Genomic DNA, 24250 nt, shown 5'->3' with positions numbered 1-24250 from the left:
TTTTCTGTGGGGACATTACACCCTCCACGAATTCCTCTCCTACGCCAACCTTTTCAGCTCAGAATAGCAATCATTTGCCGGAATTATTCCAGTCTCTGTCTTCCTCTACATCTCTAATTGGTACCATGGAAATTATTCATTGATGTCTTAAGGTATATCCTATCATCCTGTGCTTTTCCATATGTTCCTTTCCTCGCTGATTCTGCGGAGAACCTCCTTCTTAGCTACCTTGTCAACCCACCTAATTTTCAACATTCGTCAGTAGCACCACGTCTCAAATGCTTCGATTCTGCTCTGTTCCGGTTTTCCCACAGTCCACGCTTCAGTACCACACAGTGCTGTGCTCCAAACGTACAGTACAGTCTCAGAAATTTCTTCTTCACTTTAAGACATATTTTTTATAGTAGCACCCTTCTCTCTCTTTCCATTAACATTATTTCCCTGTTGGTGTGTTTCAGATCCGCCTGAGATCGAAGTGGAGCGCAGCTGGGTTCACTCCGGTGAGGGCTACGAGGCCCAGCTGGTCTGCATCGTGCACGCAGAACCGCAGGCGGATGTAAGTACAGCACGCTTTGTACCAAATAACAGCTCTGCAGGGACGTGGCAGGGTAGCCGATTCTGTCGGTGCAGAATCGGTACATTGAGTACGATACAAGACGTCTGACACTGATGTTACAAATCATTTGAAATTAAAATATTGTCGTAAATAATTAATACCTAACTGAGAAGTATTCAGTGACAAATCTATAGATGGTAAAGTAGTTTCCAACAGTGGAAAAAAAAAGTTAGTAAATCAGGAGAATGTAAAAGTAGCTGAATAACTTAATTAACGCAGAATATGATTGAAAGAGAAACCTATCGAGGGCGAAGGATGTGAAACGTATGTAAAGACGTTTAACATTAAATTAGGGAAAGATGCAGTGGTTCACGCTCTTAAGCAATTCCGCTACGAAATATGATCACACGACCTGACCGAAACGTACCTGAAGTAGACTGGTGTAGACAAACAAAACTCTGCTCATGCCAGAAAATGAAGAGAACCTTAGTACCCAGTTCCTGGGAGATCATGTCCGTCGCACTTCATTGTGTGGACGTAAATGGTATAGTCTGTAAAAACCCGAAAAGAAAATATTGGGTCCATTTGAAATCTAGCTCCATCAAATGCGTTTCAAATCTAACATACAGTGGCTGTGCACCGTGCGCGCCGTCTGCTGCCTATCGGTGGGATCTCGCTTTGCATGGTGTTGCATACGTGACGATGCTCACATACTGTTTGGTTGACAGCCTGGGTACTTAATAATTAGTGCCGATTAGATGTGTACAAAAGTGCATCTGAAGATGGAACGTGAAGAGAGCATCTGAAGATGGGATGTGAAGCCTCTAAATCAATCACGGAATAAAAAAGTTGTCAAATAACATCTGCTGGCTGCAGCTAATTTAGTTGTTGTTGTCACAAGATAAAAAGTACAGTAAGCAGACCAGCTTCTCTTTGCTCCAAGAAATGATACATGAAATTTAAATATCCACGGTGTCCCACTTAATGTACACATTAAGACAAAAAGAAATGACGCACTACGAATGAATTATCCGAATGGAACGGAATCGGTAAATGTGGACTACATGTGCTACCGATTTCCGCCCCATTCGGATATTCTTTGTGGTGCGTCGTCTTTCTTTTTCCTCTTAGTGTGTACTTCCATCGGTTCAAGATACATAGATAAAATTCTCAGTATGTATTGAACTGGGGACCAAGAAGCGACGGAGAGGCTACGTCCCCGCCGTAACCCTCAGTGGTACACAACAGGCCACAGCAGTCCACCCACCCCACCACCGCTCCACACTGAACCCACGGTTATTGTGCGGTTCGTCCCCCACCGGACCCCCCCCCCCCCCTCCCCGGGAAGCTCTCATACCAGATACCAGACGAGTGTAACCGCAAATATTTGCGTGACAGAATAATTATGGTGTACGCGTATGTGGAAAGAGTGTTTGCGCAGCAATCGCCGACATAGTGTAACTGAGGCAGAGTAAAGGGAACCAGCCCGCATTCGCCGAGGTAGACGGAAATCCGCCTGAAAAACCATCCGCAGCCCGGCCAGCCCACCAGACGTCGACATCAATCCGCCGTAGAGATTCGTGCCAGGGACCGGCACGCCTTCCCGCTCGGGATGCAGCGCGTTAGAGCGCGCGGCTAGCCGGGCAGGCCTTCTGAATGCTTACTACCACTACATTTCGTACTAATTGAAGTGCTACAGGAAATAAGTTCGAGAAGTCATAGTGATAGCACCCGCCCAAGGCAGTTAAAGAAGTGAAAGCAGTAGTCTGGTTTGGTGCTCAAAGTTTACCTCGTAAAGTTAGCTGTTACTGCAGCGGAAACTGCTATGCCCCAACCGACCTTAATTAACAGTAACGACGAACGGTTCCGCCAACATGCAATGATTGGAACTTCTTTTACTGACTGGCCAGACCACATGTTTAATGTTACAATAATTTCATACACGTGAAGATGGGCTTTTAAAGTACCGAAACTGGTTTTGATTTCTGTACATTTTAAGACAATTGAAGCGGATCTCTCTAAATTAACTGCCATGCCTCTCAATTGTAGATGTCCTACGTACCAAATATTGTGTAGAGAAGTGACCTAGATAATTTTGAGGCAGATGCAACATTCCCGCAATTGCCGTGCTCCGGCAGAGTTTTTCAGAGACGGTGAAGAGTGGCAGAACCCAACGGGCGGGAAACTCCTCTCCTATTCTAAACACAAAACGTCAGGCATTGAACTGGTCCACGATTGATTTTTCATTTTTTTTCCACTATCACCTAGACTGCGATCTTCCAGTCTTCCAGGTTAGGTGCCTCCTCTTCTCTTACGATTCCTGGTTCCACGCACGGAGATGATCTGTTGCATCTTTCTTGTTGCTTCACACTTGTTTGACCACATTGCAGCCTGTGCGCTACTTAACCACAGTTTCATATGATACTCACTTATTACTGCCATTTAAGTCGACTTCACATTGATTGTTGCAGCAGCCAGCCGGGGTGGCCGAGCGGTTCTAAGCGCTACAGCCTGGAACCGCGCGACCGCTACGGTCGCAGGTTCGAATCCTGCCTCGGGCATGAATGTGTGATGTCCTTAGGGTAGTTAGGTTTAAGTAGTTCTGAGTTCTAGGGGACTGATGAGCTTAGAAGTCAAATCCCATAGTGATCAGAGCCATTTTTTGATTGTTGCAGCGTTGTTCCCTTCAAGTGCAGAACACGAATTATCGCACGATAATCTGCAAGCAAATTTGCAACAAAATTATCATCTTCATCTTCTGAATCATCTACAATATGGAGGGCACCACAACAACGTATACTTCTTAATAATGGTGTGTTTGCACAAAACATGCACCAGTGTCCATATTTCTTAATATGAGGTGCATAAATTACCCCAAAACACTAATAAGGACTTTTGCTTGTTAAATGAAATTTAATATTTGGAAGAATACATTATAATGACTGTTTTTGCCAATTTCGTGTTAATTTAGACAAGCATAATTCACAAATTGTCCAAATATATTCTTTGAATGTAATGTCAATAAACTGCACAGTAATTTTGAATCTGCTTTGCCAAAATGTGCTTTGCGGAAAATTGCACATAGTAAGTAAGCACATTGTTGGCCATGGAATTGGTGTATTAAGTCTAATTTTTTCGTCTGCTTGAAGAGTATCATTAATTATTTCGCTAATCATAGGTACATTGACATTCTCGTTAAAAATATAACTTTCTGGTAACCGATATGCGCCCAACATAAATTTCAGCTTGTCATAACGAAAATTTAACAAAATATTGTCTTCAATAGTATGTGGTAAACCAAGATATAATGCATCAATTGCATTATTAAGGTTTCCACAAATGACACTATGTGCAAGTTTATACAAAGATTCCATTATGAAGAAGTATACTCACTGTAGTGGTTTCTTCTGTTAGCGATGATCCGGTAACTGCAGAAGCTGAGCTCATGATGCACGGACCTGCAATTTCTCTCCCTTATATACCGAAATATCGATCGTGTTGCTAAGGCGAGTTTTTTATTATTTATTATTTCTGCTTGTGCTACGCTCGTGCCAACTTTTTGCTGGCGTGGGTGCTTGCCCAGATAGTGTCCTAAAAGGACAACTATCTCAGCGGGACAGTGACGCCACCATGCTGACCTTTGGACCCTGGACGGACCCTAGACCCGGCTGACCTTGTGGTCACATGAAACATGAAACATGGCACTGCGTCAACGGACTGAGCGATTCTATTTTTATTCCTCTAGTTCCATACTACGGTACTGTGGAAGGGATTTGAGTGTGTACTATTTCTGCAGACATGTAATGCAAGATAACGAAACAAATTACATTATTTTAATTTTTAAGATTGATAATTAAAATTTTATGAATACTTATCGTATTAGTTTGACATTTCTGTCCACAATTTCTGGCCACTAATGAGTTTGAAAATGAGAGAATACAGTCTTGTGAAGCTTGTCAAACTCTACGGCATGAAATTACAGATTGGCAAACTAAGGCTGGCAATGTCCTTTATCGGAAGACTAGCAAAAAGTACATTTTTCACTTCTTCACCTGGGTACCTGTGGACCCAGGTTGCTTACAAATGGATAAAAGTATTACGAGCAATGACCATGTAGACAAAGTCTCACATCTTTGTAAACATTCACTTGTCATAAACTTTATTTTCATATCTCACTGATATATTGTGGGTATCTACGTACAGCAAAGGTTACAGTACTGTAGGTTGTTGTACGTGGACTTTTCCTCCCATGTCTCTACTTTCGTTCAAGCCACAGTGATGTGAAGAAATTCCCGGTATAAATTTTCGGCATCAAAGAGGGAAGAATAGTTGAATATGAAGTGGTGTAATAGCCCAAGAAGTGTTAACTTACAAGACGGCCGTGTTAGCTAATTAAGATTCTGTTGCTTGAAGTTCTGTATAACGGTGCTGAATTTCAACCAGACTTCGTACACACATCACCTACTGTCTGGTAAACACCGCTGTGGGGATAAGGACCATCTACCTGTCAAAGGGGTGGCAGTGGGAGTGAAAAAGCATTGCAGCCCACGGCGGCCCAAAACCTATATTTTATCCATCCAGTGTATGAAAATGAAAGCACTTAGTAACTTGCAACGAACTTTACACATAATTACAAACCCTTACGTGACTTTCTCTCACTGATAACTCTCACAAAATGGTGAAAAGAAAAAAGTTTACCTCTTACTACATTTTCACTGTTCATGCCGCAAAACTGCCGCACAAGGCATGACGTTTTAATTTATTACTTCTTTACTACTAGCTATATGCACGTCACTTATTCTAGACAGTATTCACATATACCATTTAAGGTACAATTTAAATTATAACATGGTACAAATCATAGTTCAGGAGATATAATTAACACTGAGATGTGTGAAAAACTGCCGCGTGATGCATGAGGTTAAAATTTGTTACGTCTTCGCCACTAAATCCATTCGCAAGACATTTTACAGACAGTACCCACATATGCCGCTGAATGTACCTAGAAAAATATGTCATTCTTGAACACGTAGTTCAGGAATATGACGTCTTTAACACTTAGATACGTGAAAAACTACCGCATCATGCATGACGTTTTAATTTATTACTTCTTTACTATTAACTCTATTCGCAATGCATTTCGCAAACACTAGCCATGTGTACCATTGTATATACATGCAACATTATATCATTGTACGACACATAGTTCAAGATACATAACATTATAAACATTGAGCAGCGTGAAAATGAAACTATAGGACATAATTCGCAAGAGATACAAGTGATACATGTTTACAAATACTTGTGAAATACGTTAAATATATGTGCAGTATATTTGACATGTGCGTACACGGGAAAATCCACAAGTAAACAGCTCATCCTAAACCCTCTGAAGAATTTCAACCAAATTAGATACATATATTAAGTACGATCTGGGAAGATATACTATGGGGGTAAGAACCACCAGACCCTTATTGGGGTGGAGGATAATGTGAAGAGATAAGGGGAGGAACAAAATATGGGCATACAGAGAGGGGAAGGACACAGATAGGATACGGAAGGAACGAGAGAGTGGAGGATGTAATGGACAAGGAAAGGGAAGCGGTGAGGAGGGGCAGGGAAAGGGGAGAAGAATTTTTTTTGGAAATTTGTGGTAAGTTCCTATGGGACCAAACTGCTGAGGTCATCGGTCCCTAGGCTTACACACTACTTAATCTAACACAAACTAATTAAAACTAAGGATAACACGCACACCCATGCCCGAGGGAGGACTCGAGCCTCCGACGGGGGGAACCGCGCGAACAGTGGCAAGGCGCCCTAGACCACGAGGCTAACCGGCGCAGCTTAAAGGGGAGAGGATGAGATGGACAAAGAAAGGGGAAGAGGAGATGGACAAAGAGAGGATGGGGGAAGATGTGGAATTGGAGTGACGGAGGAGGAGGTGGATAGAGGGGGAAAGAACAGGTGGGCAGAGAGACGGCGGAGTGGCAGTTGGACAGAGGGGGGAAAAGAACGGATGGACGGATGGAGGATGGAGGAGGGAGGAGTATATGGATAGAGAGAGAGGTAGGAAGAGGTGGACAGAGAGTGGGGGATGGAGGAGTGGGCAGAGAGATAGGTTGGATGAAACGGACAGAGATGGAGTGATACAAGACTGCAATAAATACTACTCGGGCGCTGCCGGGAACTCAGTATCTCAGTATAGGAATAACTGTACATTTCTTACATGGAGAAGACGCAACGTTGCATGTTATTTACCTTCCAACAGTCGGCCTGCGGAAATTCATGCCCGCGCTGCTGCAGGGTTCAAAGTGGCGCGACAGGATAAGCCGCAGTCGCCATCCGTCCAAGCGTATTATAACAACATCAACAAGAGCGGAGCAGCGGCGCATTAACTGATACCTCCTGCCGTAGGCTTAATTGGCGCTCAAAGTTTACCTTGTGAAGCTAGCCGCTACTGCAGCGGAAACTACTGTGCCTCCTACCGACCTTAATTGGGTAATTGCTGGCAGTGCACTCGCGTAAAGCGGCGAAGAAGGCCAGACGTGGCATCAGCTACGGCTCTGCCCGCCCGCAATTATCTCGATATTACGGCGTCTGTGTCTGCAGTGGCCGGACGACCGCCGACATCGAGAGCCATGAATGGAATTAGCTGCGCACCGGACTCATGACGGAACTTTAATTTCCGTAATAGCGTACGGGGTCGGAGGTGGCTGAAGATAAGGGGAGCCCCAAGACGAGCGGGGGAGACCCGGCAGCCTGTTGCGGCCTGGAAAGCCATTGTGTGTTGAGATCCGGTGGATCCGCTTATTACATGACGTTAGATGTCGGCCATGCCATTCCGTCGCGCGTACCGTAGGCTGTATGTCGGACACGAGACAGTTACAAGAGTAATTTGTATAACGGTGTATAACGGTGCAAGGTTCACAATTAGTATTTTAAACGATGAAGGTTATTTCTGACAAAAACAATATTTTAAATCCTCCAGACTGTGTCTCCATAATATCCTTTCTTCTAGGAGTGCCAGTCTTTCATGTTTAGCAGGAGAACTCCTGTAAAGGCTAGGAGGTAGGATATGAAGTACTCACGAAAATACAGCTGTGTGAGGGCAGGTCGTCAGTCGCGCTTGGGCAGCTCAGTTGGTAGAGCATTTTTCCGCAAAAGGCAAGGATCTCGAGTTCGTGTGTCGGCCCGGAACACAGTTTTAATCTGCCAGGAAGTTTCATATAACCGCTCACTCCGCTGCTTCATCTGCAAAGCATATGCAGGGTAATGCCGCTAAGGAGCTATAAAGGTCAAGTGGACGCGATTGCCAGAAATTTATGGTTCAATGCTACAGGGTATTTATTAATTCATCACGCCTGTACAGTACAATGCAGTGAACAACGTGTTGTGATGAGATTCCCGTTAGGCATGGTGCTCGAAATGCTGCACCCCCCTCCCTTCCCCCCCCCCCCCCGCCCCCAGCAACCATAACGCGCCTCTAAACATGCATGAACCTGACACAGCACCGACTGGCACAAACTTTCAAATGATCTATTGAGCAGCCGAATGGCAGAATGCATGCATTGTTGCAGTGTCTGCACGCCCGCGATGGCCTCTGCATACACAATTTCTTTCAGGTGCCCCTTCAGGTAGAAATGTAACGAGTTGAGGTTCGGCGTCTGGGCGAACCATGCGACAGATCCAGCTCGACCGCTCCGTTGGCCGGGGTAGATGATGTCTAGATGCCTCCACACGGAAATGTGGAAGTCAGCCGGAGTGACACCATTTAGTAGCCACATTATCCTTCGTACCATCGAAGACACGTTGTCCAGTGACGGAGGCAGCAATGTTAACATTGTTCTACGAACCACAAATATTGTCACAGCTGTGCGTCTCGTATAAGCAAGCATAAACCATCATCCGACATCATGTGGAAAGTTATAACACAATTAAGTTCTAGAGATAGATGGCATGGGATTTGTTTCAACCACCACCAGTAACTATATAGTTTATAAATATCTTCAACATTTCGCGGCCCTGTCAGCAACTGTGTGAATATTAATTTTAATTTTAATAATTAACAGCCTAGAATTTACCTAGGTTTCGGTCAGGATAACCCAACCTTCTTCAGAATAACAGTAACTGCCGTCTTTCCATAGTGGACATCGTCAAGCTAAAACTACAAATCCATAAATTATCGTAAGACTATAAAACTTATCTGGTACTACCTCGGCCCCACTTCGCGACCGCGATGCGGCAGCCACGAGTCCACTATGGGAAGACGGTAGTTACTGTTATTCTGAAGAAGATTGGGTTATCCCGACCGAGGTAAATTCTAGGCAAACGGTGCAATTGAGGCTGTTAATTATTATAATTAAAATTAATATATAGTTTATGGCTGACCACCTCTAAGCATTATGTGGATTATTACGTTTCACATGATATCGAATAACTGCTTGCACTTTCATACGCGAAGCCGTGACACTGTGTTTACTTTGTTACCTGCGAGCCACAACATACAAAGTCGGATCAGTTTGTAGGAAAATGCCTCTTTGTCTACATCCAAGAAGTTGTGCATAAGATGTTATGAGAAGAGACTACACAGTTCATGCATTTTGATACCCGGAGCTCTAGCCGCAGATTATGTGCTACAATGCCCGAAACTGGTCCCACAGAAACATTTGAATGAATGGATTAAAATTAAAACAAGTAGCTTTTGTCGACAATAACGATATAAACCAATCTTGCCCAGCAAAACTGTACAGCGCTTATGTTTAGAAGCCTTTAGCATTTTTAAAACGATGACTGTCTCATGTGTACGTCTGCACGCAAGCAAACCTTTCCTCTAGGAACTGGGTAAATGCAATCTGTAAAGAACGACTGTCAACTGAGTATCCTGTACTGAACTCAATAAGTGACGTATTAACATCAGTGAACAAGAAATCATCGCCGGTGGGAAAATTTTGTTACTTGATTAAGGGTTTTGAATGTGTGAGTCACGACGTGCATGCAAAAAGCTAAAATACTGTGAAATGGTAGGTACAGTGGATCTTTTCGCACCTAGAGACAGAAAGTTTGGTGTACCGGTTCCATGTTGGTCTTATAGCAAAGAGGCACTGACGCTCAAATCAGTTAGACGTGGCATATCACAGGAAACTATTCCACATCGCATGCTGTGTCTCTTTCACATACAGGGAGTGGACGGAAACATGAGAACACTAAAAACACAGCACATCGACAACTTTAATAAACTGTAGAAAGCCTGTTGGCATTCAAAACAGCTTCCAATAGTCTCTGAATGAATAAAATAGGCCGTGTAGGGTTTCCAAGGAAATCTTATACCATTTTCCCTGCAAAATAGTGACAAATTCACTTAACAGTGATGGAGATGGATATCGATCACGCGCCCTTCTCTGCGAAGGCCGTATAATATTGAGATCTGACAACCATGATGGCCAGGGGAGATGCGACTATTCATTCTCGTGCTCATGAAACTAGTCCTGGGGCCCTGTCGCCTTGGAACACAGTATCACCATCGGGTAACAAACAGTGTACCAGGGGATGGGCTTGATCAACCAAAATGGTCACATAATCTTAGGCAGTATGGCGACGTTGGAAATACAGTCTGGAACCGCGGGAATACTACGGTCGCAAGTTCGAATCCTGCCTCGGGCATGGATGTGTGTGATGTCCTTAAGTTAGTTAGGTTTAAGTAGTTCTAAGGTCTAGGGGACTGATGACCTGATAAGTCCCATAGCGCTCAGAGCCATTTTTTGACGTTGCAGAGTAATTATTAGCCCCATGGATTAAAACGATACGGCTGCCGAGATCATCACTGAACCACGACATGTATCATTATTGAGACATTGTCTCTGACAGGAGTTGAAATAGTGTGAAAGAAGACTCATCCGACCAAATGACATTCTTTCGTTGCTCCACAGTCCGGGTGTCATGGCTTCCAGCCCTCGCCTTCCTCTTACGAACGTTTGCATCATTAATAAGTGGTTTTGGAGTTCCTTCAATTCCCTCCTTCTGGTACTTCTTTCTCGTTGTTTTGGTGCTGACAGACCTCGCGAGTCCGGCATTCAGTTCTGCAGTGACTTTTGCAGCTGTCGTCCTCTTATTTTTCGCCACAGTTGTTTTCAATGACCATCGTCAAGGCCGCTCAGCACACACTTTCGTCCGTATTGTGAATTATTGGATGATGTTTTTCCTCTTTCCCTACAAGCGGTACAAATATTCGATACGGTGGCTCTTAAAACACCAATCACTCGTGCTGCCTTGGTTAGGGAAGCACCCACTGCACTAGCATCTAAAAGTTGCCCACTTTCCGAAATAATGCACTTACAAATACAAGAAACACTGATCTGGCCTGTTCAGGACATTTTCCACGCGGGCTGTTCGTGCTCAAATACAACAGCGCACATTGCTATGCTGGCATCTGCTTTTATGTTCGAGCACGCATTTCTTGCGGTGTTTCCATATTTAGGTCCAACCCTTGAGTGTGATGCCATTTCATTATCGGAAGATCTTTCTCCTTTTTGTGATACAAGGAATAAAAAGTAGTACTTCTGTAGTTCAGATGTTCAAATGTGTGTGAAAATCTTATGGGACTTAACTGCTAAAGTCATAAGTCCCTAAGCTTACACACTATGTAACACATTATCCTAAGGACAAACACACACACCCATGCCCGAGGGAGGACTCGAACCTCCGCCGGGATCAGCCGCACAATCCATGACTGCAGCGCCTTAGACCGCTAGGCTAAACATTTTGTAGTATCCTCGTCGCCACTGTAGAGTCTTGTACCGCAAGGAAGCAAGGGAGAGGATGTTGTTATTGGTGGCCGGTAGCCTCTTTCTACAACACAAATGCACACGTGGACTAAAATGGTTCTTTATTTACATGAATTGGACACTTAACTTGAATAGAGTCCATGTGTTGTGGTACAAGCTCATCAGTAATAGTCCTCTTGCAAACAATATCGATAAGCTTGCTAATACAAACTTTAGTCTCACTGCTAGTGTCGCTTAGGGCACTGATCTGGTCGCAATGAACTGTCGTAGCCTGTGACGTGAACTGAGCCCACACTGCAACTTACAGACGCCGAACTGGAAAGTGAATCAGTCAGATCCTCTGGTCAGCGGCGGCGGCCTAGATACTTGCTGTTGAGAGGGAGCTGGCGGCGTGTTGTTTGTCTGGGTGTTCAAAATGTTCAAATGTGTGTGAAATCTTATACGACTTGACTGCTAAGGTCATCAGTCCCTAAGCTTACACATTATGTAACTTACATTATCCTAAGGACAAACACACACACCAATGCCTGAGGAAGGACTCGAACCTCCGCCGGGACCAGCCGCACAGTCCATGACTGCAGCGCATTAAACCGCTCGGCTAATCCCGCGCGGCTGTCTGGGTGTCTCTGGCCTCTCTCGTGATAGGTGCGCTTGCTCCAGCGCCTACTATCTATGTTCGCGCTACATCTTTGCCGACCGCTTACGCCAGCACACATTAACTTTTTCTGAAAATGAGTTCATGCCAAATTAATCACAAATTATCGCTGAAAATGACCGTAGTTTTGCCAGTAGAGTTCGGGTTCACCATATATGTACCTCGACAAGTTTAATAAAATAAAAAAAAGGATTAAACAAACAGGCATAGCTCTTGTCAGTATTTTGCAAGTTGGTTAAGAGTTTACAGTGTGTGAATTGAGATATTCATGGGAAAGATAAAATATTACGGAATATTAGACACAGCAAATTCTGCTAAAAAGGAAGCAGAGCATAACTTTCACGTTCGTCTCTTAGGAGTGGGAAAAGAATTTTAAGCAATCAGGCATAACACGGGTTTCTATTTGAGATCCCCTTTTGTTTCTGACTCACAAAAAAAAAAAAAAAAAAAAAAAAATGAACTTGCACTGCTCAGAAAATGCTTTTTTTCAGGTAATAGAAGTATAGGAATGAAAATAAATACCAACACTCTTTGTGCAATGGCAGCTAGAAAAATGTTTGAAGACAGTCTAAAGTGAGAGATTCATTCTAGAAATAACACCTTACACTGTGCCTAATCCATTTTCCCGTAATGTTCTTTGTGCCAGGACTTTTAGTTTACCCGGGTATGCTGGACAACTTCGTGTAAAGCTCAGAAAGCAGACAGAAGTGAAGTTGTAAAGAACCTGGATAGCTCAGTAGGTAAGAGCATTGCCTGAGAAAGGCAAGGTTCTGGGTTCGAGCAACAGTACACCACACAGTATGCCACGACGGTTTTGTATTTATTTGCCTGTTGGTGTGAGCCCATGTACATCCGATAAAAACGATGTACTTAGCTGACGACAGAGTATGCAAGCTATTTAAGAAATTTTCCTCGCCATGCCGTTGGGTCACAGATGGAAATGGGATGTTGATCGTACTCAGATGTAGCTACAAATAAGTTTATGATGAATGGTTTGCATCTGTACAATATTCTTGCATTTATCCTCCTCCTGCCGTTCTGTCTCTCTTTTACAATTTGCTTCTTCCCCTTTTTCCATCTAAAGTCTTTTTTCAAGTTTTATACTTTGAAAATGAGATAATTAAAATGATTCACACAGATCGGTGAGATCTAACAGCAACGAAGCGTCCGTAACAACTTTAACCTCAGCCAGATTCGGAACTGACCCCGGCAATGCAGTGTTGTGAAACAGCGGCGTTGCGTCAGAAACCATTAGCGCGAAATTGGGACCAGTGCAGCCAGCAGACGCTAAGGGAGTTACGCCGTTACGGACGGCTGATCTGCTTCGTTAGGGGGATTCTGTTACGAAACTACTCCGTACTTAATTATGCAGTGCCAGAAACATTTCTACTGCTGTGCGCTACTGATATTACTTGGAAATCCATAGATACTTTTGCTGTTCACAATTAGAGGCTATATAACGCGCGGTGTCTCGTGCTATTCAACTTCATGAAACAAAGTTATGCTCAAGGGCCTGTGTAAAACAAATATATAACGAGCAGGAGACCGGACAAATTGCGAAGTGTACCAAAAGCGTAGATATTTGCAAAACCCAGGAGATGCCATGATTAGACGTAGGTATGTAAAGTGATAATAGACAAGCAGTAAGCAACTTTGAATATTTATTCAACAGTAAGATTTAGCTTCCTGTACTGTCTGTGTTTGACAAAGCACAATCGAACGGAATACTATAGCAAAGCGTAGCACTAAATTATACAGGAGATTTCACAAGCTGGATGACGCCGTGTTGCAGCGCCAAAAGAGTCACTCTTAGGGAGTGCAGTGGTATATTTGTGAATCCCAGTGTAGTGCACAACGAAACTGTACGGGATAAAAGTGAACAGCTTCCAACAAACATTGAATGAAACAAAATTTTTTAACGAACATATGACCATTTCTCTGAATGTTTGCGAGTGACAGCGCTACTTTTTGTCACATACTGTGACAAGCAATTAAAAGCTGTCGCTAGCAGCGACTGCCTTTAGCTACTTAGGTAATTACGTATCTATCTGAAACGCGAAATTTGAGTCAGAATGACTTTTTTTCGTCGTACCAAAATCAACTAACAAAATCTCTAATAGCTGTAACGATTCTAAATATGAACCGTGTGTCACGTTTCGTCGCTACGGTAGCAAAAGCTTATGAACTGAAGAAGAAAAAAAATCTGCGCCAGTCAGAAACCCTCTCGACAGATGCCGAATATTGCAGGCGCAGTTTTCACGACCAAGACCAAAGTGGATGAAGTTATTATTCGATAAATCTCTCAACAACTTTCCCGTAGTAATACTAATCGAGGAATTGTCACTTCTACGGTCCTAATGGCTTTGTAACTTATCGCCATCCTAGTTAATACGTAACTTGTCCCTAGTTCCATCCGATAAATGGAGGAAAGAAGGTTCTACGACATGTGACCGGAAATGCATGCCATGGTAGATGAAGTTGACGAATGGAAGTTCCTCTGACCACGGGCCGCTTGTTCCTTGTGCGTTGCAGGCTGTGTGATTGATGCAGCGTACTGCAAACAGCAAAAAATGGTTCAAATGGCTCTGAGCACTATGGGACTCAACTGCTGTGGTCATAAGTCCCCTAGAACTTAGAACTACTTAAACCTAACTAACCTAAGGACAGCACACAACACCCAGCCATCACGAGGCAGAGAATGCAAACAGCAGAATGCTCCGATATTCGTGTCGGCAACAAGCCGAGATGGTGTCCTTCTACGCCTAAGCAGAAGGAAACGGTTGAGAGGTAGCACGGCTATACCAAAACGAGTATCCTCACAGCCACCAACCGCATCACACACCATTTCAAGTCCTTTTGGGCGTTTGTGTAATCAAGGGTCCTTTCAGAAAGGCGAACGTGGAGGGAGCGGTCGGACAGTGCGTACACCAGATCTGGAGGACCAGGTTCTAAAGGATGTTTAGACGAGCCCTAGTACAAGCTTCCGGCAAGTGACCCCCCAACATAGTGTAAGAACAGGGACGATTATGTGTATCCTGCATGAAAACCGCTGCTATCCGTATCAACTGCAACGACTGAATGAACCAGAGGCTCAGACGGTTCTGCTACGGTATTGGATGCGAACTTCTCCACCTCCGCTATCGGGTGCAGAATTGTAGGGTTCCCCTTAATAGGTCAGGCACTACACGCAGAAAGCGGCTGCTAGGGTAGCGTGCACATGCGACTCTTTTGATTAGAATCCCTTCGGAGCAAACACGATTTGTCTGTTAAATCAGTCACAGCGACCTCAGAGAATTTTGGTCCTCGCAGATTAGAGATAAAGATTAATATGATTTTAGTAAACTGCAGGAGTATCTAAGGAAAAGTCCCAGAATTAGTACCGTTATTGAAGGTTATAGTGCACAGGTAGTATGGGGAACAGAAACCTGGTTTGAAGCCAGACGTCAATGACAATGAAATCCTAGGTTCACTTTGGAATGTTTATCGTAAGGATAGGTTAGTCGCCAATGGAGGCGGCGTGTTTATTGCAGTAAAAATTCGGTAAAATCTAGCGAGGTTGTCACGGATTCCGAATGTGAATTAATCCGGGTGAAATTGAGTATCAAAGAACGGTCAAAAATGGTGGTCGGATGCTTTTATAGACCACCCGGGTCAGGATCTGTAGTTGTAGAGCGCTTGAGACAGAACTTGTAGAATATCATTAGTAATATTCCTGATCACGCCTTTCTAATAGGGTGTGACTTCAACTTGCCTGGTATAGATTGGGAGTGTTATGCCACCAAAACTGGTGACAGAGACAGGAAATCGTGTGGCATCGTTCTGGGTGTTTTGTCCAAAAATTACCTTGAGCAGTTAGTTATAGAACCAACTCGTGAGGGTAACGTCTTAGACCTCCTGGCAACAAACAGACCTGAACTTATCGAATCAGTTAGCGTAGAGGAAGGTATCAGCGATCATAAGTCTGTGGCCGCATCTATGACGAAGGGTCCTACAAAGAATGTTAAGAAAGGTAGGAAGATATATTTGGTCAACAAGGGTGACAGGATTCAAATTTCAGAATATCTCAGAGGTCAACATCAAATATTCGGTGATGAGGACAAATATGAGGAGAAAAAATGGAAAAAATTCGAAAGCATCGTTCAATATGCTCTACACAAGTATGTTACGAGTAAATCCCGGCGGAGGTTCGAGTCCTCCCTCGGGCATGGGTGTGTGTGTGTGTGTGTTTGTCCTTAGGATAATTTGGGTTAAGTAGTGTGTAAGCTTAGGGACTGACGACCTTAGCAGTTAAGTTCCATAAGATTTCACACACATTTGAACATTTTATGTTCCGAGTAAGGTTTTAAGGGATTGGAAAGATCCACCATAGTTTAATAGCCGTGTCAGAAAAGCGCTACGTAAACAAAGAGCACTTCATCTCAGATTCAAGAGAAGTAAATACCTAGCTGACAAACAAAAACTGAACGAAGCGAAAATGAGCGTAAGGAGAGCAATGAGAGAAGCGTTCAAAGATTTAGAAAGTAAGACGTTGTCAACCGACTTGAATAAAAACCATAAGAGATTTTGGTCGAATGTAAAATCAGTAAGTGGGTCAAAATCATCTATTCATTCTCTCAGGGACCACACCGGCACCGAAACTGGAAGAAACAGAGAGAAGGCTGAAATACTGAATTCGGTCTTCCGAAGTTGTTTCACCGCGGAAGATCGTAACACTGTCGCTCCTTTCAATCGTCATGCGAACGTCGAAATGGCATATGTTGAGATAAGCGATCGCGGAATTGAAAAGCAGCTACAATCGCTTAGTAGTGGAAAGGCTTCAGGACGAGATGAGATACCGATAAGATTCTATAAAGATTATGCGAAAGAACTTGCTCCCCTTCTAGCAGTAATTTATCGTAGATCTCTTGAGCAACGAAAGGTATCTAACGATTGGAAAAAAGCGCAGGTAATTCCCGTTTTTAAGAAAGACCGCAAGATAGATCCACACAATTATACACCTATATCGTTGACGTCAATCTGTTGTAGAATTACGGAACATGTTTTATGCTCAAAAATTATGACGTTCTCTCTATAAAAATCAACATGGATTCCGCAAACAGAGATATTGCGAAACTCAGCTCGCTCTGTTCTTCCATGAATCCACAGCGTATTGGGCAACGGCGCTCAGGCTGATGCCGTGTTCCTTGATTTCAATAGGGAATTTGACACCGTCCCGCATTGCCGTTTAATGAAAAAAAAACGAGCTTACAGAGTATCGGAGCAGACCTGCGATTGGATTCAAAACATTCTTGCAGACAGAACTCAACACGTCGCTCTTAAAGGAACTAAATCAACAGATGTAAAGGTAATATTCAGAGTACCACAGGGAAGTGTGATAGGATCATTCCTGTTCACAATATACACTCCTGGAAATGGAAAAAAGAACACATTGACACCGGTGTGTCAGACCCACCATACTTGCTCCGGACACTGCGAGAGGGCTGTACAAGCAATGATTACACGCACGGCACAGCGGACACACCAGGAACCGCGGTGTTGGCCGTCGAATGGCGCTAGCTGCGCAGCATTTGTGCACCGCCGCCGTCAGTGTCAGCCAGTTTGCCGTGGCATACGGAGCTCCATCGCAGTCTTTAACACTGGTAGCATGCCGCGACAGCGTGGACGTGAACCGTATGTGCAGTTCACGGACTTTGAGCGAGGGCGTATAGTGGGCATGCGGGAGGCCGGGTGGACGTACCGCCGAATTGCTCAACACGTGGGGCGTGAGGTCTCCACAGTACATCGATGTTGTCGCCAGTGGTCGGCGGAAGGTGCACGTGCCCGTCGACCTGGGATCGGACCGCAGCGACGCACGGATGCACGCCAAGACCGTAGGATCCTACGCAGTGCCGTAGGGGACCGCACCGCCACTTCCCAGCAAATTAGGGACACTGTTGCTCCTGGGGTATCGGCGAGGACCATTCGCAACCGTCTCCATGAAGCTGGGCTACGGTCCCGCACACCGTTAGGCCGTATTCCGCTCACGCCCCAACATCGTGCAGCCCGCCTCCAGTGGTGTCGCGACAGGCGTGAATGGAGGGACGAATGGAGACGTGTCGTCTTCAGCGATGAGAGTCGCTTCTGCCATGGTGCCAATGATGGTCGTATGCGTGTTTGGCGCCGTGCAGGTGAGCGCCACAATCAAGACTGCATACGACCGAGGCACACAGGGCCAACACCCGGCATCATGGTGTGGGGAGCGATCTCCTACACTGGCCGTACACCACTGGTGATCGTCGAGGGGACACTGAATAGTGCACGGTACATCCAAACCGTCATCGAACCCATCGTTCTACCATTCCTAGACCGGCAAGGGAACTTGCTGTTCCAACAGGACAATGCACGTCCGCATGTATCCCGTGCCACCCAACGTGCTCTAGAAGGTGTAAGTCAACTACCCTGGCCAGCAAGATCTCCGGATCTGTCCCCCATTGAGCATGTTTGGGACTGGATGAAGCGTCGTCTCACGCGGTCTGCACGTCCAGCACGAACGCTGGTCCAACTGAGGCGCCAGGCGGAAATGGCATGGCAAGCCGTTCCACAGGACTACATCCAGCATCTCTACGATCGTCTCCATGGGAGAATAGCAGCCTGCATTGCTGCGAAAGGTGGATATACACTGTACTAGTGCCGACATTGTGCATGCTCTGTTGCCTGTGTCTATGTGCCTGTGGTTCTGTCAGTGTGATCATGTGATGTATCTGACCCCAGGAATGTGTCAATAAAGTTTCCCCTTCCTGGGACAATGAATTCACGGTGTTCTTATTTCAATTTCCAGGAGTGTATATAAATGATGCAGTAGAAAGCGTGGGATGCTCTTTAAGGCTATTCGCTGACGATGAAGTTGTTTATGCCAAAGTAGCAACGCCAGAAGATAGTAAGAATTTGCAGAAAGACCTGCAGAGAATTGATGGAAAAGAATTGGAAATTTGTGGTAAGTTCCTATGGGACCAAACTGCTAAAGGTCATCGGTGCCTAGGCTTACACACTACTTAATCTAACTTAAAATTACGCTAACGACAACACACACCCATGCCCGAGGGAGGACTCGAACCTCCGACGAGGGTAAAGAATTGGTGAATGGTGCAGACTCTGGCAGTTGACCATGAACGTAAATAAATGTAACATATTGCGCATACATAGGAACAGAAATCCACTTCCGTACAGCTACACTATTGATGACAAACAGCTGGAGACAGCCTCTGCCGTAAAATATCTAGGCGTACTATGCAGAGCGACCTTGACTGGAATGACCATATAAATCAGATAGTGAGAAAAGCAGACACAAGACTCAGATTCATCGGAATAATGTTAAGGAAATGTATCCACGAAAGAAGTGGCTTATAATGCGCTTGTTCGCCCGATTCCTGAGTAGTGTTCATCTATCTTGGATCCCTATCAGGTAGGACTGATAGAGGAGATAGAGAAGATGCAACGAAGAGCGGCGCGCTTCGTCACGGGATCGTTTAGCTGGCGAGAAAGCTTTAGGGAAATGTTGTGAGTCACGGAGAGATATTCTGTCGAAATTTCGGGACAGCACATTTCAGGAGGAGTCAGATAACAGATTATTTCTCCCCCAAATACATCTCGCGTATTGACCACGCGGACAAAATTCGAGAAATCAGAGCCAATACAGAGGCTTACGGACAATCATTTTTCCCGCGCACTGTTCGCGAGTGGAACAGGGTTCGAGGGATCAGACAGTGGTATCGAAAGTACCCTCCACGCCACACCACTAGGTGGCTTGCGGAGTATGATGTCATTTCATTCTAGAGAGAAGCTGCACGGTCATCAGTGGTATCTGTTCTTTCGGGAACAGATACTATCTTCATATACAGGGTGTTACAAAAAGGTACGGCCAAACTTTCAGGAAACATTACTCACACACAAATAAAGAAAAGATGTTATGTGGACATGTGTCCGGAAACGCTTAATTTCCAAGTTAGAACCCATTTTAGTTTGTTCTTCCACCTACGCTCAATGGAGCACGTTATCATGATTTCATACGGGATACTCTACCTGTGCTGCTAGAACATGTGCCTTTACAAGTACGACATAACATGTGGTTCATGCGCGATGGAGCTCCTGCACATTTCAGTCGAAGTGTTCGTACGCTTCTCAACAACAGATTCGGTGAGCGATGGATTGGTAGAGGCGGACCAATTCCGTGGCCTCCACGCTCTCCTGACCTCAACCCTCTTGACTTTCATTTATGGGGGCATTTGAAAGCTCTTGTCTACGCAACCCCGGTACCAAATGTATAGACTCTTCGTGCTCGTATTGTGGACGGCCGTGATACCATACGCCATTCTCGAGGGCTGCATCAGCGCATCAAGGATTCCATGCGACGGAGGGTGGATGCATGTATCCGCGCTAACGGAGGACATTTTGAACATTTCCTGTAACAAAGTGTTTGAAGTCACGCTGGTACGTTCTGTTGCTGTGTGTTTCTATTCCATGGTTAATGTGATTTGAAGAGAAGTAATAAAATGAGCTCTAACATGGAAAGTAATCGTTTCCGGACACATGTCCACATAACATATTTTCTTTCTTTGTGTGTGAGGAATGTTTCCTGAAAGTTTGGCCGTACCTTTTTGTAACACCCTGTATAGTCACAATTATGGTAATTCTGTTATCAATTCTCTTTACCAACGAAGCAAACTTTACCAGAATTGGTATCATCAGTGTGCATAATAGTCGCCTTTCGGCTTAGACAATCCTCGGGGAATGGTTGAGGAGTCTCATCAGCATCGGTTCTGTATCAATGTGTGGGCAGGGATTCTCATGGACCACATACTTCGAGCCGCGCGGGGTAGCCGCGCTGTCTCAGGGCGCCTTGCCACGGTTCGCGCGGTTGCTCTCCGTCGGAGGTTCAGGTCCTCCCTCGGGCATGGGTGTGTGTGTTGTCCGTAGCTTAAGTTAGTTTAAGTTAGATTAAGTAGTGTTTAAGTCTCGGGACCGATGACCTTAGCAGTTTGGTCCTACAAATTTCCAATTCACATATTTGGACTAATTATTTCATAAAGCCTCGACGGAAGAACGTATCTAGACTTCCTGCAGATTACTCTGCTTGGGCTACTTGGGTATGTGTCTTTGGCGATACGAAAAGTTATGTGATTTCTGCAAGACGGAGAATCAATCCACTTCTTCCCCGCGGATTGGATAAGACTCGGAGGTCTGTATCATGGACCGCTATATCACAGGACTGAAACCAAGTGCATTTTTAACTTTGAGGGCATTTGAAAAGAGTTGTGTATGCCACACCAGCTCCTGATGTGCAGACCCTTCAACGGCGTGTTCACGATGCCTGTGACGCTATTCGGAGAGGGGCCAGAACGTGTGAAAGAGTGCGACAGTCCGTAATGTGATGTGTGAATGGGTGCACTGGATCCCATGGAGGCCACTTTGAACATCTGCTGTGACGTGGATGCGATATAGGTCATGTTCATAGCAGACTTTTTCCTCCATATGGAGTCAGGAACCAGTCCCTGCAGTCTGTCGGTTTTATTTATATATACAGGGTGGTCCATTGATAGTGACCGGGCCGAGTATCTCACGAAATAAGCATCAAACGAAAAAACTACAAAGAACGAAACTCGTCTAGCTTGAAGGGGGAAACCAGATGGCGCTATCGTTGGCCCGCTAGATGGCGCATCCATAGGTAAATCGGATATCAACTGCGTTTTTTAAAATAGTAACCCCTATTTTTTATTACATATTCGTGTAGTAAGTAAAGAAATATGAATGTCATAGTTGGACCACTTTCTTCGCTTTGTGATAGATGGCGCTGTAATAGTCACAAACATATGGCTCACAATTTTAGACGAACAGTTGGTAACAGGTAGGTTTTTCAAATTAAAATACAGAACGTAGGTGTGTTTAAACATTTTATTTCGGTTGTTCCAATGTGATACATTTACCTTTGTGATTTTATCATTTCTGAGAACGCATGCTGTTACAGCGTGATTACCTGTAAATACCACATTATGTATAAGAAATTTCCCTTCTGGAGCACAGCGTTGTATGGCAGTGAGAGACTGACAGTGGGAAACTGGAACAGAAGGGACAGAATGATATGGCATCCGTTAAGACATCAAGGAATAACTTCCGTGATACAACAGGAATATACAGAGGGGAAAAACTGTAGAGGAAGACAGAGACTGGAATACATCCTTGTATAGCCTTTGTAAAAATCCTGGGCTGCTGAAAACTAATGGCGCCAGACAACACTTCAGATTACACATACTGTTGAACGTTTAACATCTGTTAATGGGAAAATATGTTGGCTAAGAACAGCAGCACAGTATCGGTTCAACATATTATATTCATTTTGTTCAACAGCGTAATTACCAACTGATTCAAAACTGAATTGGAAATAACCTGAGCTTCACTTTCACATTCCTGTCGCAGTATGTGATGAAAGGCAGAGTGACCGTCTTTAAGCTCTCCAAATACCACTTGTTTATTTCGAGACTGCTGATCTGTTATTGCAGATTTAACAGATTGTGTGTGTTTTTTGCCGCGAAACATTTCCTCGACCGTTTCGCCTATGTAGCACAAGCTGCGAAGAGAGCTATCTGGATTTTTTCCATTGTTGCAAAAAGTAGCACAATGTAGCAACATGCTTAAAGCGTCCCAACAGGATCGCTTTATACTCACATTCACTTTGGTTCCCTTTCTCTCACATCCTAGCTGACAAAAAGAGATACTGTACACGCTGCTTATTAACATTACACATACACGTCTCTCATAATGTACAATGATAATAAACGTATTTAAACAACTTAGTTTGATTTTAACCGCATGAGGTTGCTGATTAACAATAGTTTCTCTTAAACACTTGCCAGAGCCTCTGCCAACCCCAATATTTCCTTAACTTCAAAAACGTGATTACTGTTAAGAAGAGATGGGCCTTAAATTAGTTATTTTACTTAACTGCGAGAAAATGAATTAATATAAGTGTGGAACTACTACCATGAAACACAATGTCAAAGTTATTAATAAAATCTGTTTCAGTGGTCAAACTTCGAATGCTTCTAAGATTTCTTGTCTTAACTGTGCACGAAGCCTAGTCTTTATACGCTTTAAAACAGAAAATATCCTTTCATAAGCGACTGGTGCTAATGCAACCGTCGCCAAAGTTCAATATGCAACATAGAGATTGCAGTATGCACTAATTTGTGAACTCTACTGGAACAACAGCTTGCTACCACAAGGCACACAGTTTCTACAATTACGTCCCTTCGATAAAAAGTCATGATACCCTCTTCATGGTTATTATTTGCATATATGTCAAATTTTAAGAAAACGACAGCTAATTTGTTTGAGAGAAAAACAGTGTAGTTATTTTCTCCTGCTGCGAGTCTCGGATATTCAGAGACAGACTTACGGACAAACACTAGCACATTTTTGTTTATGAGCATGATGAACTGCATTTCTATTTTACTCCTTTAAGGTATGTTGAAAGAGAAGTACCAAACAGGATTTTTTTTTTCTGAGTCATCAGTCTTCTGACTGGATTGATTCGGCCCGCCATGAATTCCTCTCCTGTGCTAACCTCTTCATCTCAGAGTAGCACTTGCAACCTACGTCTTTATTTGCTGGATGTATTCCAATGTCTGTCTACCTTGACAGTTTTTGCCCCGTATAGCTCCCTCTAGTACTATGGAAGTCATTCCCTGACGTCTTAACAATGTCCTGTCATCCTGTCCCTTCTCCTTGTCAGTGTTTACCGCGTATTCCTCTCCTCTCCGATTCTGCGTAGAACCTCTTCATTCATTACTTTATCAGTCCACATAGTTTTGAACACTCTTCTGTAGCACATCTCAAATGCTTAAATAAATAATAGGAAATAAATAATAATAGGAAATAATAGCAGAACTAAAAACAGCAGACAACTAGTCAGTGCAGCTGACGCTTGACAAATGACCTGAGCCGGCCGGAGTGGCCGTGCGGTTCTAGGCGCTACAGTCTGGAGCCGAGTCATCGCTACGGTCGAAGGTTCGAATCCTGCCTCGGGGCCGGCCGCGGTGGCCGTGCGGTTCTGGCGCTGCAGTCCGGAACCGCGGGACTGCTACGGTCGCAGGTTCGAATCCTGCCTCGGGCATAGGTGTGTGTGATGTCCTTAGGTTAGTTAGGTTTAAGTAGTTCTAAGTTCTAGGGGACTTATGACCTAAGATGTTGAGTCCCATAGTGCTCAGAGCCATTTGAACCATTTGA

At 44.2% G+C, this 24250-nt stretch overlaps 1 protein-coding gene across 2 annotated transcripts in view; it reads left to right on the top strand.

Annotated features, from left to right (window-relative positions):
• LOC126191483 (limbic system-associated membrane protein) overlaps nucleotides 1-24250 on the top strand; it is a 986380-nt gene that overhangs the window by 724805 nt on the left and 237325 nt on the right. For both annotated transcript variants that reach the window (XM_049932368.1, XM_049932366.1), the window contains exon 5: nucleotides 459-556. In XM_049932368.1, the coding sequence (XP_049788325.1) occupies nucleotides 459-556 (98 nt within the window). The remainder of the gene's footprint in view (nucleotides 1-458; nucleotides 557-24250) is intronic.

Source organism: Schistocerca cancellata, chromosome 6 (assembly GCF_023864275.1).
Source record: "Schistocerca cancellata isolate TAMUIC-IGC-003103 chromosome 6, iqSchCanc2.1, whole genome shotgun sequence".
NCBI classification, from domain to species: Eukaryota; Metazoa; Arthropoda; class Insecta; order Orthoptera; family Acrididae; genus Schistocerca; species Schistocerca cancellata.
The sequence above is the reverse complement of the archived record's forward strand: the minus strand, read 5'-3'. Positions and strand labels throughout refer to the sequence as shown.